This window comes from Carcharodon carcharias, chromosome 16 (genome assembly GCF_017639515.1).
Source record: "Carcharodon carcharias isolate sCarCar2 chromosome 16, sCarCar2.pri, whole genome shotgun sequence".
Classification (NCBI taxonomy): Eukaryota; Metazoa; Chordata; class Chondrichthyes; order Lamniformes; family Lamnidae; genus Carcharodon; species Carcharodon carcharias.
Window position 1 is genome coordinate 3,681,441 of NC_054482.1, and position 20,375 is coordinate 3,701,815.

General features: G+C 42.2%; 1 protein-coding gene across 3 annotated transcripts in view; it reads right to left on the minus strand.

The window, feature by feature from the left end:
• kcnt2 (potassium channel, subfamily T, member 2) overlaps positions 1-20,375 on the minus strand; it is a 789,028-nt gene that overhangs the window by 172,921 nt on the left and 595,732 nt on the right. Inside the window, exon 24 of one of the 3 annotated variants that reach the window (XM_041208210.1) lies at positions 7,158-7,178. The exons of the other annotated variants lie outside the window; for them this stretch is intronic. Within the exon in view, the coding sequence (XP_041064144.1) occupies positions 7,158-7,178 (21 nt within the window). The remainder of the gene's footprint in view (positions 1-7,157; positions 7,179-20,375) is intronic. 3 annotated transcript variants of the gene reach the window in all.

Here is a 20,375-nt window from a genome sequence, read left to right on the forward strand (position 1 = left end):
ATCGGGAAGACTACCCGCTGAATTTTACCAGGCCCCTTCCTTCAGACTCACCAGCCGGGCAGTGCAAAATCCAGGCCTTTGAACAGTTAAGCAGGCGAATTTTAGATTCAATTCCAGCTTACTGAACAATGGGGAGTTCAGACTTATAGATGTTGGTGCTAACTACGCTGAAACATCCAAGTTCGCCTTTCCTTCTGTGATTATAGGCCTGAATTTTTCAGGCGGCGGGCGAGCTCAGTGGGAGCGAGCAGTCGTGGAGCCGATCGCCACCCGCAATCGACTCCGTGCTGCCATTTTACACAGGCGGGCCAATTAAGGCCCACCCAGCATAAGACACGAGCGGTAGCACAGCGCTATCTGTGCGCGGTGGGGGGGGGTGGGGGGAGGAGGGAGAGTCGGTGCCAGCGCCCTTACGCACACGCGTACGAAAGAGCGCTTCAATCCCCCTGAGACACGGAGCTGCCTCAGGGAGATTGAAGGGCTTTTCAAATTATTCAATAAAAGGTTTAAAAATTTATTCAAACATGTCCCCCTCTCATGTGACCGTGTCACATGGAGACGTGACATGTTTTATATTTATGAAATTTTAAAAGTTTATTTTATAAAAGCTTTAAGAAACCTCATCCCGCTCATGGATGACCTTAATAGGCTGTTTACATTTCGGCAGGTGCATAGCCGACTCTGGTGTGCGCCTGCCGAATGAAATATCGCGGGACTGAGCGGTGATGTCGGGACGCACGCCCGATGTCATCGTGTGCCATTTTACGCATCAGGGTGTCGGGCCCACCCCCACATGCTGACTGTAAAATCCTGCCCCATAATTATCAGAACACTGAATTCATTCTAACTTACATTTCTATTGCACTCCTCAGGAAAAGGAATACATCTCAAAACATTTTACAGGAAGTGAAGCAGAGAACAGCTGGGAAACAAAGAAGGAGTTAGTGGGTGTAGCCAAAGGCCCAATAAGTGAGATGGGTGCTTAATTAGTTAAATACCAAGAGAGAGGAGACAAACAAAGGGATTAGGCTGAGGATTTCAGTGGGTAGGGATGTAATGGCTGAAAAAAAAGTCACTGATAGAGAACAGAAAAGCTGAAGGATCATGGAATAGATTAATGATGACAGACTGACTGGGGGAGACTGCAGAGGTAGGATGATGCAATGCCATGGAAAATCTTAGATCTAAGTACAAGGATCTTAAAATCCATTTTGTGAAGCAAGAGGAGCTTACCGGTTTTGGTTAGAGAAGGATGATAGGAGTGTAGGGCTTTGTATCGATAAGGACATTGTCAGGAAGACATAATAATTCTCAATGTTATTGGAATTTATTGTGAAATAGTGATATCTGTGTTTATATGTGTGTATGTGTGTGTGTCTGTAAATTAATTGGATTAAAAGCAGCTGGTCTGAATGCTTTGATGTAAACATGGCAAATATGGGGGAAGTTTAGAATGTAAGGTGTAAAAGGACATTTGCATTCTTAAATAAACCACACTAGATTGTTTTCAAAGGAGGGGTGAAATCTGTAATCCAGCCAGGTGAAGTTTTGAAACAGTGCTTATTTTTTCCCAAAGATTACTGGGAAAACTTAGTGCTATGACAGACTTCTATTATCAGAAAGATAAAGTCCAAAGACATAGTGAAACAATGGGAATTTGCATTTAAAGAGGAAATTATGTATAAAGGAGCATAAGGGTAGGCATTTTTAACAAGCGTGAAAAGCCTTCAGCATCTATGCCTCAGGCTGCTGTCTTCAAAGAACTGAAGTTAAGAAAACTCACTTTGAATTCGACTAGTTCAGGGTACTGTGTGTCACCTTGCCTGGGTCTTTTAAAATCTGTCTCTTACTGTTGCCTTAACAAAAGTGTAACTGGGAGTCAGATTAAGTAGGGGATTTAGAAGTTATCATAGTAGTAATTTGTAGATCTATGTATTTGTTTAAAGTCATTTATCTTGTTAATAAACATTTAATATACTTTTGTAAAAACTTGGTCTTATTGCTACTGAATTCAAGGCACACATCTCGAAATTTATACAAATTGCAAAACAAGTTGTGACAGTTGTTTCAAGTTTCCCTTTGGGATTTGAACAACTCAGCATTTACCCATGGCTGTGTCATAATAACATGAACACAACATTTTAAATTCCTGCATATCTAATTTGACATTGAATTTACGCGTTCAAACTAGCACTTCCTTTTCAATCCTTGTGCTGTTAGTTTCTCAATTATTCAGTCTGATTGGTTAAGTAGACACAGGCAGAAGGAAACATGTATGCACATACATTAGTAAATAATTGCCTCATTTTAAACAAAAATTTAGATGTCTAGGAATAGATGATTATTAGAGCAGCAATGATAATTAAGTATTGACAACAGTGCTGTAATGTCACACAGTCTTGCTGAATCAGGCTCAGATGCTACCAATTAATTGTTAGCAATGACTTTCGAAAATCTCTAATTATGAGCTTGTGTCATTATGGGGTGTCTCCAGTTCAAGGGAACCACTGGATAATTTTAGAACTTGTAACAAGTCAGTTAATTGTCAGAGAAGGATTTGACAAACTCATTTTATAGTTTGCAAGCCAGAAAAAGTAACCCATAAAACTAAAGCTGATTTTCCAGATTTGAAAAGACATGGTAGAGTTCTTGTACTGTAGATTTTACAGAGAGTAGGAATTATAGCTTTATCTTTTTTGCTCTAACGTAGATCAAAATAGGCTTTTCAAAAACAGATAGTGAGAAGAGATGACTAATCATATAATTATCAGAATGGGTAACTCTTGCTTTTTGTCATTATTCTAAGTTTTAGCACTTCGACCTTTGGATAGTCAATATTCCATTATTCACCAGAAGCCCTGCATTCCTTCAAAGCACCATTGGAAAAGACACTGGGGGCACTTTCTCTGCCTGAGTTGTGAGTGGACAATATGGTCAGAAGACCAAAAATCAGTTTCACGACATCGTGAAACCAGTTTGCAATTGTCTGCTCTGCCCGTCAATGGTGGGCTGCAGTTCCTGCCCTCGGATGTCAGGAACTTCATTGTAATATATCCGCATATCATCAAAGTCCAGTTCACCTGAATCATCCCCTAATGTTGGATCATCCGGACACATTGACATATTTCAAAACTGTACATTAGTGACGTGTACCTGGCGAGCTGCACTTCGCTCGGGACTTTGAGGTTTGTTTGCCAACCTCATTTTGGGCAGTATTTGCCGTCATCAGTGCCAGGCTTCACAAGCAGCACCACATCACTTTTAGGGGGGCTCACGGGCAGGTTTTTACCTACCAGACCAGCCTTAAGGTGGGGGGTGACTTTTCAATGGCTGCAGAGCCAGGGCTTGATAGGGGAAGGGGGGAAATGGCCTCAGGTAAGGAAAGAGGCTGCAGGGTGAGGGCTGTACTGGGGAAGGGGGGTATCCTAGGGTGTGTGGGGGGGCAGAAGTTGATCTGTGCAAGTAGCTCCAAGATGGTGAGGACTGAGGAGGGAGTCTCCAGAGGAGATGAAGCCAGATGGAGATGTGAGGGCAAGTGTGAGAGAATGGGTGGCAGTATCCCTCAACCTAGCATTGAATGAGATGCCGAATGAGATGCCAGTGAATGTGTGATGGACTTGTGAGTCTGTGAGTTTATAGTGAGGAGATGGTTCCTTACCCTTGTGGCACAGATGAGATCATTCATCCTCTATCTGCATTGGATGGACAACCTCTTCTGTACAGCATTGGCACTGATCACCACTGGCATTGCCGAAGTGGTGAGATTACTGGACCTTCTGTGGCCAGAACGGGGTGTGGCGGGGGGCGGGGGGGGGATCATGGTAGGCTTCCAAGACATCCAAAATGAGTTCCGGAGTGCATCACTGAATTGGGGGACTGCAGTCCTCTTGCATTTCGGGGACAAGTCTTCTGTGCAGCAGCCCTGGGCTGGAAGCACAAAGCTGTGCGCACGGTTGCACTTCAAATACGGCACTCTGCGTGAGGAAGCAGTGAGGTGACTGTGGGGCAGGCAAATGAAAGCCTGCCCACCATCGAAATGGCATGTTTCCTGGGAACACATGATTAATGAGGTGGGATTAGGATGATATGGTATTAGAAATTGCTCTTGCAGCTGACGGGTAAAACGTTCTTTTTCCCGCCCACTACTACACCGTGCAAATCTGGGGCAATTCCAGCCAGTGGGTGAAAATAACAGACAGCCTACTGGACTTAAGATCTTTTACGTGTAAATGAAACAGCATCTTCAGGCAAGGGGCAGATGGATATTGTGGATATCCAAAAGTTGCTGTTTGACATTTAGCTTCGTGAAAGCAGCACACCATCCTCACCATTGAAATGCACTGAATGCTGTGTATCATAGAATCACAGAAAGTTTACAGCATGCAAAGAAGCCACTTGGCCCAGCATGTCTCCACTGGGCTGAAAAATGACCCACCCAGCCTAATCCCGCTTTCCAGCATTTCCAGTCCTGCAGGTTACAGAACATGAGATGCAAAACCAGATGCCTTTTTAAATGAGCTGAGGGCTTCTGCCTCTACTACCCTTTCAGACAGTGAATTCCAGATCCCTACAACCCTCTGGGTGACAAAAAATTTCCGTTATCTCTCCTCTAACCCTTCTACCAGTCATTTTAAATCTGAGTCCCCCAGTCACTGACCTTTCTGCTAAAGTAAATGGACCCTTCTTGTCCAATCTATCAGGCCCCTCACAATTTTGTACATCTCAATCCAATTTCACCTCAGCCTCCTCTGCTCCAAGGAGAACAACCCCAGCCTATCCAATCTCTCCTCATAGCTTCAATTTTTCAGTCCTGGCAACATCATCATAAATCGCCTCTGTACCTTCTCTAGTGCAATTACATCCTTTCTGTACACAGTACTCAAGTTGTGGCCCAACTAATATAGCTCCAGCATAACCTCCTTGCTCATCTATTCTATGCCTCAGCTATTAAATGAAAGGATTCCATATGCCTTCTCAACCACTTTATTGACCCTTCCTGCCACCTTTAGGGATCTGTGAGCATTTACTCCAAGGTCCCCTAAATTCCTCTTCTCAGTATTCTCCTATTTATTGTGTATTCCTTTGTCTTGATTGACCTCCCCAAATGCATCACCTCACATTTCTCTGGGTTGAATTCCATTTGCCACTTTTCTGCCCGCCTGACCAGTCCATTGATATCTTCCTGCAGTCTATAGCTATCCTCCTTGCTATCAACCACGTGGCCAATTTTTGTGTCATCTGCAAACTTCTTGATCATTTTCCCTACATTTACATCCAAAAAGTTGCTGTATTTGTACAACAGGTATGAGCTAAACCCTCCACAAAAGATTAAGTCAAGTCATTTCATGTTAACTACTCTTTTAACGATATGATAAGTGTTACCTACTCCCAGTCAACCTCTCTGGTACTGAAAATTAACTATGGCAAGTGTGGTGCTGTGTCCCTAAAGGCAATATAAAATATGTTTCCTTTGTTTTACTTTTCCTTCTGTATCTTCTTTCTCTCTCTCTTAATCCAATTTTTCTTTCCCTCTCTTTATTTCTCTTTCTGTACCTGATTTGACATAGAAATTGCTACTATAATTTACATTTCTCATCTCTGTGTGAATTTCTCAATTCTTCAGATTGGTTGGTTAAAGATATAAAGTCAGAAAGGCTAAACATTCAGGAGACATTAATAAGCAATCTAACAATTTTTGCAATTTTCTATCCCTATTCATGTTACTTCAAAATAAAGTATAAATCTTTAAATAACAGGGTTCGATACAAACAGGGAGCAGCAGCATAGCAGTCATGTCTTTAAAGTCATGATTTGGGGACGTAAGTTCAAATTGCACCACAGTGGTTCACAGAATCACAGAATTATTGCAATGGAAAAGGAGACCATTTGGCTCATCATGTCTGCACCAGCTCTCCTGAATGAGCAATTTACTTAGTGCCATTCTCCCACCTTCTCCCCAAAACCCTGCACGTTCTTGCTTTTCAGGTGACAGTCTAACTCCGTTTTGAATGCTTGGATTGAACCTGCCTCCACCATCCCCTCAGGCAGTGCATTCCAGACCTTAACCACTCACTGTATGAAAAAGTTTTTACTCATGTCGCTTTTGCTTCTTTTGCCAATTACTTTAAATCTGTGCCCTCTCGTTCTCAATCCTTTCACAAGTGGGAACAGTTCCTCCCTATCTACTCTGTCCAGATCCCTCATGATTTTGAGTACCTTTATCAAATCTCCTCTTAGCTTTCTTTTCTCCAATTGATCTTCATAACTAAAGTTCCTCATCCCTGGAACCATTCTCATGACTCTTTTCTGCATTCTCTCCAATGCCTTCAAATCTTTCCTCAAGTGTGGCAGCCTGGACTGGACACAATAATCCAGCTGAGGCTGAATGAGTGTCTCATACATGTTCAGGATAACCTCCTTGCTCTTGTACTGTGCCCCTATTAATAAAGCTCAGGATATTGTATGCTGTAGTAACCGCACTCTCAATGCCACCTTCAATGACTTCATGGAATCACAGAATTGTTACGGTGTAGAAGGAGGCCATTTGGCCCATCGTGTCTGCACTGGCTCTCTGAACATTTTAACTTAGTGCCAATCTCCTGCCTTTTCTCCGTAACCCTGAATATTGTTCCTATTTAAATAATCATCCAATGCCCTCCTGAATGCCTCAACTGAACCTGCCTCCACCACACTTCCAGGCAGTGCATTCTAAAACCCCTAACTACCTGCTGTGTGGAAAAGTTTTTTCTCATCTCAAATTTGCAAAACACTTTAAAACTGTGCCCTATGGTTCTCAGTCCGTTTACGAGCAGTAACAGTTTCTCCCTATCTACTCTGTCCAGACCCCTCATGAGTTTGAAAGCTTCTATCAAGTTTCCTCTTAGCCTACTCCTCTCCAAGGAAAACAGTCACTACTTCTCCAATCTTTCCTCATAACTGAAGTGTCTCATCCCTGGACTCATTCTCATAAACCTCTTCCATAATCTCTCCTATGCGTTCACATCCTTCCTACAGTGTGGCACCCTGAACTGTACACAATACTCCAGCTGAAGTCTAACCAGTGCCTTATATAAGTCCATCATAAGCCCCCTGCTCTTATACTCTATGCCACCATTTACGTCTGGAATACTGTATGCTTTAGTAACAGCTCTCTTTACCTGTCTTGCCACCTTTAATGACTTATGTACATATACACCCAGGTCCCTCTGCTCCTGCACACCATTTAGAATAGTATCCTTTATTTTATACTGTCTCTCCATGTTCTTTGTACCAAAATGTATCACCTCACACTTCTCTGCATTTGACTCCACCTGTCACCCATCTGCCACTCTGCCGGTGTGTCAATGTTCTTTTAAAGTTTCACACTGTCCTCCTCACAGTTTACAATTCTCCCAAGTTTTGTATCGTCCACAAACTTTGAAATTGTCCCCTGCACACTAAGGTATATATCAGGAAAAGCAACGGTCCCAATACCGACCCCTGGGAAACTCCACTACAAACCTTATTCCAGCCCGAAAAACACCCATTAACCATGATTCTCCATTTCCTATCCCTCAACTAATTTTGTGTCCAAGTTGCTACTATCCCTTTTATTCCATGACCTATAACTTTCCTCACAAGTCTGTTGAGTGGCACTGTATGAAACACCTTTTGGAAGTCCATATACACATCAATGACCTTGCCCTCATCAGCCATCTCTGTTACCTCTTCAAAAAATTCCAGCAAGTTAGACTCAATTTTCCTTTAACAAATCCAAGCTGGCTCTTCCACATTTTTCCATGTGACTATTACTTCTATCCCGAATACTTGTTTTTAGAAGCTTCCCCACCACTGAAGTTAAACTGCCTGCTCTGTAATTGCAGGGCAAATCTTTACAGCCTTTTTTGAACAAGGGCGTAATGTTTGCAATTCTCCAGATCTCCAGTACATCCCCTGAATCCAGGGAACATTGAAAGATTATTGTCAGTGCCTCTGCACTTTCCACGCTCACTTCCTTCAATATTCTTGGATGCATCTCATCCTGTCCCAGTGTTTTGTCAACTTTAAGTACTGACAGCTTATCCAATGCCTCCTCCTCATCAATTTTAAACTATTCTAGTGACGTAGTTTCCTCCTCTGTCACCATGGTCTGGGCAGCATCTGCCTCGTAGGTAAAGACAGATGCAAAGTATTTCTTTAGTAACTCAGCCATGCCTCTATGTGCAAATGCCCTTTTTGGTCCCTAATAGGTCTTACTCCTCCTTATACCACCCTCTTACTATTGATGTTCTTATAGAATACTTCGGGATTTCCTTTTGTGTTAGCTACCAGTCTTTTTACATAATCCCTTTTTGCTTCTCATATTTGCTTTTTCACATCCTTTCTGAACCTTCTGTATTCAGCTTGGTTCTCAATTGTACTTGCTACTTGACACATGTCTTAAGTACACTTTTTCTTCTTTAACTTAATTTCTACCTCCTTTGTCATCCAGGGAGCTCTGGAATTGTTTGTCCTACCCTTCCCTTTTGAGGGAACATACCTTGACTGTGCCCAAACCATCTCCTCTTTGAAGGTAGCCTGTTGTTCAGCTACTGTTTTTCCCACCAGCGTTTGGTTCCAGTCTAACCAGCCCAGCTCCGTTTTTGCCCCATTGAAGTCCTCTCTCTGCCAGTTGACTATTCTTACTCTGGATTGACTGTCATTTTCCAACCTTATCCTAAACCTTAAGATGCCTTATGCACAGATACACCAAGATCCCTCTGTTCCTGCACCTCCTTCAGAGTTGTCCCTTTATCTTATATTGCCTCTCTATGCTCTTCCTGCCAAAATGAATCACTTCACTTTTCTCCGCATTGAACTTTATCTGCCACCTGTCCACCCCACCAATTTATCTATATTCTTTGGAAGTTCTACACTATCCTCCTCACTATTCACAATGCTTCCAAGTTTTGTCTCATCTGCAAATTTTTAAACTGTGCCCTGTACATCAAGGTTTAATATACATCAGGAAAAGCAGGGGTACCAACATTAACCCCTGGGGAACTCCACTGCAAACCTTCCTCAGTCCAAAAAACATCCATTAACTGACTGTTTCCTATTACTCCGCCAGTTTTGTATCCATGTTGCTACTGTCTCCTTTATTCCATGAGCTATAACTTTGCTCACAAGCCTATTGTGCAGCACTGTATCAAATGCCTTTTGCAAGTCCACGAACACCACATTTACAGCATTGCCCTCATCAATCCTCTCTGTTACCTCTTGAACAGCTCAAGGAAGTTAATTAAACACAATTTTCCCTTAAGAAATCTATGCTGGTTTTCTTTAATTAACCCCCGCTCGCCCACCCACAAACCGCACCCCCCAAACCCCACCATTAGATGTCCCCACATAAGGATTAAACGGGAATTGCCTGGGAAATTTAAACTTTTGTTGGGGCAATTACCCTGCACGGGGAACCATCCAATACTCAGATTTAAGTAACTGTCTTTGGATGTTTCCAACTGTTTTACAGAAATAGATACCCAGTAAAAGTTAGATGAATTAAAATCACTTCCAACTCCTGGGTAACTCTCGCATTGACTGCTCCGACTTTTTTGAACAAAGGTGTAATGCCTGCAATTGCCCAGTCTTCTGGCACTATCCCCGAGTCTAAGCACATCAGTGCCTCTGCAATTTCTAATCTCACTTCCCTCAGTACCTTTGGACGCATCCCATCTGGTCCTGGTGTCTTATCAACACTGGCAGCCTATCCAATACCTAATTAAATAAATCTGGAATAAAAAGCTAGTCTCAGTGATTGTGACCATGGAATTAGCAGATTGCCATAAAATCCACCTGGTTCACTATCGTCCTCTCCCTCTCTCTTCAAGTAGCATCTTTGTTGTCGCTACCTTATTCCATGTTGTGGCTTATATCACAATATCACAATGGGGCAAGGCAAGAATGCAGACTCCAAGAACTACCTCAGCCAGGATGGGGAGTGAACTAATATTGTCGGCATTATTCTGCACCACACTGTAACCACCTGAGCTAACCGATCCCTAGAATGTCCTTTAGGGAAGGAAATCTGTCTTTACTCGGTCTGGCAACTTCAGATGGAAAGCAATATGGTTGACTCTTAACTACTTTCTTAAATGGCTAACCAAGCCATTCAGTGATATTGAAATGCTACAAAAGCAATAAGTATAGAACTGGATGGACAAGCTGGCATCAATCTAAGCAACACAACAAAGGCAGGCCCAGCCCCACTCAACCGTCAAAGTCCTCCCCACCAACATTTGGGGCCTTGTGCTAAAATTAAGAGAGCTGTCCCACAGACTAATCAAGCAACACAATGACATAATCATATTCACATGACCATATCCTTCAGCCGGTGTCCCAGCCTCCTCCCACCAGAGGTGGCAGCACCAAGGCCTGGGAGAGGGGAGTACAGACAGTGACAAACATCGGGACATGGGGCTGGGTCCGGTGTTGTATATGTTGTCTAGATTGAGCTGCAAGCCCTGAAAGACCAGCTTGAAAACAAAACTCAGAATCGTCAGCCTGACAGTTCAGATTTTATTTTTAAAAAGCTAATCGTTCAGGGCAGTTTCACTGACCGTTTCTGCGCTGCTCCTTCCGACCTTCAGACAGCCTCATGGTTTTGATTTTTGTTTAAAAGCCCGCACAAAACCATGAAGCTGCCTGAAGGTCAGCAACAGCAGTTCCTATCCACAGCTACTGTCATGAGAGTGCTCTTGCTTGAATATCTGCTTGAAAAATGCTAAGTCCCTAAAATCATTTTAGAGCCAATTGGACGCTGTGTTTGTAGATGCCAGGGATAGTATCATCGGCATAAAAGGGCAGATGCCATTTATGGCATATTGTAGGTAGGCATCAGAGAAGTCAGGATGGTGAGGTTGTATTAGCTACAGAGTTGAAATGTTTTGTAAATGTAGTGATTTCTTTGTAGCCACTTTCCTAACATCAGTTGATTGCTTTGTCATTAATTATTCATAGAGAATCAGCATTCAATTTCACCATTGTTGCAGTCACTTTGCCTACTGCATGCAGGCGTAATGAGAAAAAGACACAACCCACATTTATACAACACCTTTCACAATATGTGTACGGTGGGGTTGGGGGGGTGGGAAGGGGAGTTGGTGTGTGGCAGGGCGATGGTGGGGGTGCTGTGGTGGAGTGGGACATGAATTTTGAGGTTTAGAATGACAAAATTAAATACTGTACACTTCTCAAAATTCTTTTTTGAATTTAAACCAGCAAATAAATAGCAATCTGAAAGGCTTGAGAATCTTGGTCCTAGTCAAAATAAATGTAAGAAACCAAAAACCAGGAGTGATGCAAAACAGGGCGTTCACTCACTATGACTCATTTTATCACTCTTGCAAAGACTGGGAATGAAATCCCTACTAGGAAATTGCTTAAAGAAACGCTTTACAAATCTCACTCTATCCCAGGTTCATCCTAGGTAGATTGTAAATTCAGAGTGTACAATTTGTATGACAGCTTCTGGGGGCACGGGGAAACAATCCAGTACTTGAGTTAAGGCCGTATTGAATTTTTGTACTATGTATCATTCTTCTCTGAAAAATTCAGATCAACAATTCAATCCACGTTTTCCTGAGCTGCCGGTAGATGCCAGGGATAGTATCATTGGCATAAAAGGGCAGGTGCCATTTATGGCATATTGTAGGTAGGCATCAGAGAAGTCAGGATGGTGAGGTTGTATTAGCTACAGAGTTGAAATGTTTTGTAAATGTAGTGATTTCTTTGTAGCCACTTTCCTAACATCAGTTGATTGCTTTGTCATTAATTATTCATAGAGAATCAGCATTCAATTTCACCATTGTTGCAGTCACTTTGCCTACTGCATGCAGGCGCAATGAGAAAAAGATACAACCCACATTTATACAGCACCTTTCACAATATCTCACATCAATTAACAGCCAATTCAGTACTTTTAAGTTGTAGTCATTGGGTATAATATAGGCGATGCTATCAAATGGCGGAGCAGGCTCAAGGCTTACTCCTGCTCCTAATAAGTATGTTTGTATGTCATTCTGGAATGGATGGGATATGCTGGGCTTTATGGCCTTTGTCATCCATAATTATCTTGAGGGCAGGGGGTGGAATCATGGTTGAAGTTCTTTTTACTTTGTTGCAAATGGAAGTTTACTGTGAGCAGGCTTTGTGGGGTGAAATTTCCAGGAGTGTATAATAGGCTCATAGTAACATGTTTTACACTGGATATGATTCTTAAGAGTCTTTTCCATTGATTTTGATTTTTTCCTTTTGTCTACTTACCTATTATCCCACTATATCTTGGTACTTTCATGAGTTTTTTGTGGTATTGAAATATCATGATAAAGTTGTTGTGCATAGTAGATACTGAAAATATATTGTAGTGAGAAGCAGCAGAGTCTTCAGACTTGCTGATCAAGAAAACACAGATACAATTCTGAGCCAATCAGTCTTTGTCTCTTAAAAGTTGTGTCACACAGAGACACTTGAGGGCTCCAATGCTTCTCACTAACAGTGAAGACCTATGTTTTTCAATTATTCCACTTTGTTACTCATGAGTCTTTTTTATGATCTATGGGATGTGGATGTCACTGGCAAAACCAGCATTTATTGCCCATCCCCAACTGTCCTTGAGAAGATGGTGATGTGCTGCCATCTTGAACTGCTGCAGTCCATGTGTTGTAGGAACACCTACAGTGCTGTTTGGAAGAGAGTTCCAGGGTTTTGACCCAGAGAGACAGTGAAGGAACGGCAATATATTTCTATGTCAGGGTGGTGAGTAACTTGGAGGGGAACTAGCAGGTGGTGCCATCTCCATGCATCTGCTGTTCTTGTCCTTCTAGGTGGTAGAAGTCATGGTTTTGGAAGGCGCTGTCGAAGGAATCTTGTTGAGTTGCTACAGTGCAGCTCGTAGACCTTACATACTATTGCTGTCAGTGATGGAGAGAGTGAATATGAAAGGTGGCGGATGGGGTATCAATCAAGCCAGATGTATTGTCCTGGATGGTGTCAAGCCTCTCGAATGTTGTTGGAGCTGCACTCATCCAAGCAAGTGGAGAGTATTCCACTAAACTCCTGGATTGTGCCTTGCAGATGGTGGACAGGCAGGAGGTGAGTGACTCTTTGATAATCGCACCCTGTGAGATTACTGATAAAATAGAATAAAATTTCACTCCAATTACGTCCCTTGTATGAAATAATTACATTTCATGCACCCAGGCATGAGAAAGTCTTTAACAAAAGCAAAAATAAAAATACCTGGAAAACTCAGCAGGTCTGGCAGCATCTGCGAAGAGGAATACAGTTAACGTTTCGAGTCCATTTGACTGTTCATCAGAATTAAGGAAATAGAGAAATGAGGTGAAATATAAGCTGGTGGAGGGGGGTGGGACAGGTAGAGCCTGATAGGGGGCCAGTGATAGGTGAAGGCAAAGAAGAGATTGCCAAAGGTGTCAAAGACAGGGGGACAAAGGAGTGTTGACGGTGGTGATATTATCTAAGAAAGTCTTTTCCTTCTTCCACAGAATAGAAAAGATCTTGTGCAGTTTTACTGGGTTGCAAGTATTGAATCTTTCCCCCAAACATGAATTTACTGTCATTGTGCACATATGGTGCAATTACAGAACACATTATTGAGGGCTGAGTTAGTGTTATTATGTGCATAATGTTATAAACAACTAATAGGATATTTTCCTATCAAATTAGTGATACTAAACAATGCTGTTAAAGTAAAATTTGTACACTCTGATTTGTTCAACAGTTGTGGGATCACCTACAGGGTGCACACAAACTAACATTGCATTATATCATTGCAGCTCTTAATATTAATGACCCATGCTGCATATATACCAGATGATATTTGTAACCAGATGCCAACAATGGACATTATCATTTTACTAAGACCATTTTGTGAATGTTTGGTGAATTGATTGGTGAATCTTGAAAGGGGGAAAAAGTATTACATATGATTGAGGAGGAGGGTTAAAGGAGGGTGGGGAATAAAGGGCCTGAAAACAGGGCCCAAGATCTCTCTTCCTGGCCCTGGGCAGCACTGTGATATTTTGAAGGGAGGGAGTGGCCCTGGGAGTTTTTAATATTGACACTGGACCCCATGTTGTCACAGGTGAAACATGTTTCGGTCCAATTACCACCTGCACTTTCTCTGAACTTATGAATCAATACTCTTCCATGTTGAACATCATTTGAAAGAAACACTGAGGGTAGCAAGGGCACAGAATATACTCTCGTCGGGGGGTGGGGGGGGGGGACGTCAATGTCCATTACCAAGTGTGGCTTGGTAGCACCACTACTGACTGAGCTGGTTGAGTCCTGAAAGACATATCTGTCAAACTGGACATGTGGTAGGTGACAAGACAATCACCCTGAAAGAAAAAGCTTCTGCAGCATTTTGCTTTTATCACAGTATTAATAAGAGTGGCCATCATACACACCTTGTGGAGAGAAACTCCCATTTTCACACTGAGGGCACCCTCTACTGTGTTATGTGGCAATACCACCATTCATTCAGAACAGTTCTACCTGCTCCAAACTGGGCATCCATGAGGCACTGTGGCTATCAGCAGTGGTAGAGCTGCATTCCACGACAATATGCAACTCTACTCTACCATCACTATCAAGTCAGGGTACCAACCCTGGTTCAATGAGGAATGTAGAAGAGCATGGCAGGAGCAGCACCAAGCATACATACAAATGAGCTGCTAACCTGGTGAAGTTACAACACAGGACTACATTCACGTTAAACAGTGGAAACAACATGTTCCGAACAAAGCTGGGATCAGATCAAAGCTCTGCAGTTGTACCATATCGAATTATGAATGGTGATGGGACAATTAAATACTAGTGGGAGGAGGAGGATGCTCCTGTGTTCACCATCACAGAAACCAGTCCTCAGTGAAATTTGACTGACCCCATGTAATAATAAGAAATGGCTAACATGCTGAATACAGCAAAGGCAATGGCAGCCTCCCAGCTGTAGTCCTGAAGATCTGTATTGGAGAGCTAGCCTCACCTGTAGCCAAGCTGTTTTAGTATAACTACACACCTGCAACCCCCTGACAATGTAGAAAATTGCCCAGGTTATGTCCTGTCCATAAAGAACAGCACAAATCCAATATCGCCTACTGTCACAGCCATCAGCTCACTTTCAATCATCAGCAACATGACAAAAGGTGTCATTGACTTGATGCTTACGATTGCCAAAAACCTGCTCATCACTGCTTAGTTTGGGCTCCACCAGAACCACTCAGCCCCATACTTCATGACAGCCTTGGTCCAAAAGAGCTCAATTCCAGAGGTGACTACCCCTTGACATCAATTTAACAGAGTATGGCTTGAAAGAGCTCTAATAAAACTGAAGGCAATAGGAATCAGTGGAAAACTTGCCACTGGTTAGTCACTGCTAGCACAAAGATGGTTGTGGTTTTTGGAAACCAATCATCTCAGCCCCAGGAAAGTGCTGCAGGATTTCCTCAAGGCAGTTTCCTTGTCTCAACCACTATCCGTTGCTTCATAACTGACCTTCACTCCATCATAAGGTCATAAATTGGGTGCTCCCTCACTCATTATTTGAGTTCCATTTGCAACTCCGCAGATAATGAAGCAGTCCTTGTCCACATGCAGCAAGACCTGGGCAACATTTAGGTTTGATGAGATCAATGGCAAGTAACAAGTGCCAGGCAATGATCAACTCCAATAAGAGAGAATATAATCACTTCTCCTTGATATTTAATTAAATTACCATCACTGAATTCTCCACCAGCAACTTCCTGGGGGACACCATTAATCAGGAACTTAACAGATCAGCCATATAAAGAACAGGTCTGTGTATTTTGTGGTGAGTTACTCACCTCCCGACTTCCCAAAGCCTTTCCCCCATCCACAAGGCACAAGCCAGGAGAGTAATGAAATACTGTCCACTTGCCTGGATGAGTGCAGCCCTAACAACATTCAAGAAGTTCAACACTATCCTGGATAAAGCAGCCCAATTGACAGACACCCCATCCACCACAATAAACATTTAGTCCCTCCACCATCGACACATAGTGGCAACACTATGTACTACATAGGAGATTCACTCCAGCAATTCACCAAGCCTTCTTCAACAGCACCTCCCAAACATAAACAACAAAAAAACTCAAACTCCCAAATGACAACACCTCCCAAACCTTTACCACCTTGAAGGTCAAGGGCAACAGGAGCATGGGGACATCACTATCTACAAGCTCCCCTCCAAGCCACATACCATCCTGACTTGGAACCTTATCGCCACTCCTTTATTTTTGATAGATAAATCCTGGAACTTTCTCCCTAACCACACTGTGGGTGTACCTACACCACACAGACTGCAGAGATTCAAGATGGCAGCTCACCACCACCTTTCGAGGGTAATTAGAGATAGGCAATAAATGTTGGCCCAGCCAATGAAGCCCACATTCCATGAATGAAGAAGAAAATCATGCAACTTTCCTCCAATGACAAGTCTTGTGTTCTACACTTCATGATAAAGTCACCATTCAAACTAAAAAGGAATTTTTATGTAATGAGTGAGGTTTTGGGGGTGAAAGCAGGAATAGTGTATTATTTATTGTAACTGCAATGTAAACACTTGTGTCTGATTCTTTACAAGACAGTAATAAACTCCACGAAATCCCAGGCCTCCAAAGTGAATTAGGATTTAACAAATCTTAACTGAGCTCTTACAAAAAATCAAACTCTGTACATGGGTTAATGAACATTTTTTGAGATTTATTCAGTTTGACTAACTTTTCATTTAGAAGTTTAAAAGTGCGCAGGTGGACAATTTTATTCATGAGCAGTAAATTATGATGAAAAGCAGACATTTCTGTTACTATTTCTTTCAATGAAAATGTAGCCTTTAGAAACTTAACAACAGTAGAGAGTTTCCTGCTGCTTTTCTCTATACGTTGGAGAATTATTTTAATTCTCTTTTAAATTCTCCAAACTCACTTCATTTGCTGCTATAAAATTAATTGATGCTTGTCTTTGCCATCTCGATCTTTTACCATAGCAAAGATTTGCAAAATAAAATTTTAATATCGAGCTTTTAAAAAGCCTAATACATGTAGATATTCTTTAAAAAAGGTTCAAGGCAATTGGTGATTAAAATACGGACAAGACAGTTGTGATACTGTATTGGCAATTGAAAAAAAAGCACATAAGCAATATATTACAAAGTCCAGGATCACTATTTTTATTTTCTTAAAGTTCGGTATGCATGAGGCATTAAATCATAAGTCCTGATAGTGACTTGTTTCCAATATCATAGCTAATGTTATTTGCAAAGTTGACATAAGAAAATGCTGTCACGCTTTTATACTTAATGACTTTCTGTGGCAGGATTTTGACCTTTGGTTCTGGGTCCTGATGTTGGGGTCAAATGCATGTCACAACTTTGCCCTATGTGGGAAACAATTACCTGGCAACAATTTTTCCCTGAACTGGCCAAATAGTGGCCAGAGTGTAGGCCTAACATGCGGACGGACTCTTGAAGTTGGTGGGCCGATAGCAGGCCCTCCAACACTGAAGAAGCAGCATTCTGCAGTTCAGGTGAGAGAGAGAGAGCGGGAAAGGGCTTCTCCATTTTCAAGTGCCCTTTTTCCAAATATTTACATTTTTAAAAATTTTAAAAAGCCCTCAGCAGCTGGACCACCTTTGTGGAGGGGAAGACCTTCATAAGGTAGACAGTGGCTGCAGCTGAAAGCATGGAAGCTTGCGAAGGCCTCAAAGCCTGCCTGGAGTGCTGGCCTCCAATCTGCTGTTGGGAGACCACCTCCAGGCAGCTAGCCTAGTCCCTGATGCCTCGGGGGGCTGGCACACTGAGTAGAGAATTCTAGTCGGCCTCTTACAATAGACTTATGACTATAATTAATTGACTATCCACCACTTGCGGGTAGGTAGCCCTGCCAACTCCAATTCTGCCTTTAGTAAAGTTCCCCCGGAATGGTACAGAGGCAGCAAACTAGTACAAGGGTTGGCCAGTTATCTCTGCACTCACCCCATCAGGGCCTAAAAATACCAGCCACAAGTGAACAAGTATAATCACTTTTGTCTCATGTAGTTTACAATTCCAATGCCAAGTTAAAGTTTTCAATATCAACTTCTTCTTTATAATCTGAAATAAGATATGATTCAATCAAAAGGAGGGCCCTGCCTTCTGCCAGACTTGCTGCTGATGTGCGTATCCCGTTCTAACCTCAAGCATAAATTAATCCTTTCTCTCTCTGATGCAGTTTCCCCTGATATTGATATTATTTCTCTGTTGTAAGGTGTTGGTTACAGTTCGGTAGGCCTGAAGAAGTCTTTGTAGTCATATGTAGGTTAACTATAAGTCTTTATTGACTCAGAACTATTTACAAATATACTTTAAAAGGGTACAAGCTAGGAGCTATCTCCATGTTTGCTGGTACACATGGCTCCGTCCAACACGCAACTGACCTTGACTGCAGGCCATGTGCTCTCTTGCATCACTGTGTGATCAGTACTGTACTCAGTCCCACATTACTTAGTCCCTATATGTGCCAGACCCTTATACTACACCTTTCCCTACTCTTAATCCAATGTGTTTTAAGTGATTATAGTTTACTTTATGTCTTACATTGTTATTACTATCTACGTTTACATTGTCATTACTACATTATCGCTGCCCATCTCCCCCCTTCAAGTCCTTGAATTTAAAGTTACAGGCGGTCTGGAGGCGTTATAACCCTTCAGTGTCTCATTTGCACTATTGTCAGAGGAGTGGTAGGCTCTGTCGCTGCTGGTTTTTCCTATAGGTTTGGAGTTGTTCTGGCATCTGGGTAGGTTTTCATCCTTTTTCTCCAGTCCTTCATGTTGAACCATACTTGGTCGTTTCGTTGTTGCGCTGGTTGGTGGTTGCTCCCCTAACTTGTTTCTTGCAGGGTGGATGAACATTGTATTCGCCTCGTCATTTCTTTTGCTTCTTCCATCATTGTGTGGGTTGTGGTGATGTACTCTGTGATAGAGGATAAGCATTCCTGTGACTAGCATGAGGTTTAGTGGTACGCTCAACTCTGCTTTTTGCTTTCGGCAATGGACGGATGATACCAGGTTCCAGCATCGTTTGTGGTTTTGGCATGCTGGCTGGGAGTTGAAGCACATGTTCAGTATTTGCAGTGTTGACCTCCTGTGCAGTCGTCAGAGCCGGAGGTTGAGGCTCATTGGATTGTGGTCACTCTCTTTTACATCCTCCAAGGAGGCGTTGTGGTTACCTCCTGGGTTGTTGGCTGGTCTGACCACTGCAGGTTTCTTGGCACCTGTAACAAGAATAGACAAACCTGCTCCTCAAATAGAGATGACAGTTCAGAGCTGAAGTCCCAGGCAGGATACTCTTTTTCATCTGAGTACTCGGGAACTTGCAGTTCTGTATGATTAGGTGGTTTTCTTGACACCTTCTTCCATTTAAGGAAATCCAGGGCTACACAGGCTCAAGAGAGAGAAAGTCTGGTTACAGATGACGTACTTCAGCTTGAAGACTTGTTTGCCACCATACCTTAGTGGTTCCAGAATCATGTCTATGTGGGAAGTTGGATTCCTCCCGGCCCATAGGGTGGTGTGTCTGTTGTTCAAAGCCAGAGGTCTTTTAGCCATGGTTCTTTGTCCAGCAGAATTATTATGCTGGCTCCTGTGCCTAATTTAAAATTTGTTAAATGACCTTTGACTAAAATGTGCGCATTCCAAAATGAGAAACCAAGATCTGTGACCTCACCCAAGAAGCACACCTGTGAGTCTTCTGGGTTTGCAGTCTCGAATGTGTGGATGATCTTTGGGCTTTCTATGCACTTCAGAGTTTTTGCCCTGCACAGTTTGCTGTAACTCTTTTGAGTACAAACATTTTTCCATCTGTTTCCAGATGAAGTTATATTGTTTCATAGTTTGCAATTGTGAGATTTGAACTCTTGATAATCTTTTAAATGTTTTAAATGAAACACATTTCCATCTGTTCCTATTCAGATGAAGTTACATTGTTTCATAGTTTGCCATTGTGAGATTTGAACTTTTGATACTCTTTTTTTGAGTAAACCTGTTTCCATCTGTTTCAGATGAAGTTACATTGTTTCATAGTTTGCCATTGTGAGATTTGAACTCTTGATACTCTTTTGAGTAAACCTGTTTCCATCTGTTTCAGATGAAGTTACATTGTTTCATAGTTTGCCATTGTGAGATTTGAACTCTTGATCTTGGGGTTACAAACCCAGTACCATAACCACTTGGCTATTTAGGCCAAGCAAAATTCATTCACGGTATGAATATTTTTAACGCCATTGTGAGATTTGAACTCTTGATACTCTTTTGAGTAAACATGTTTCCATCTGTTT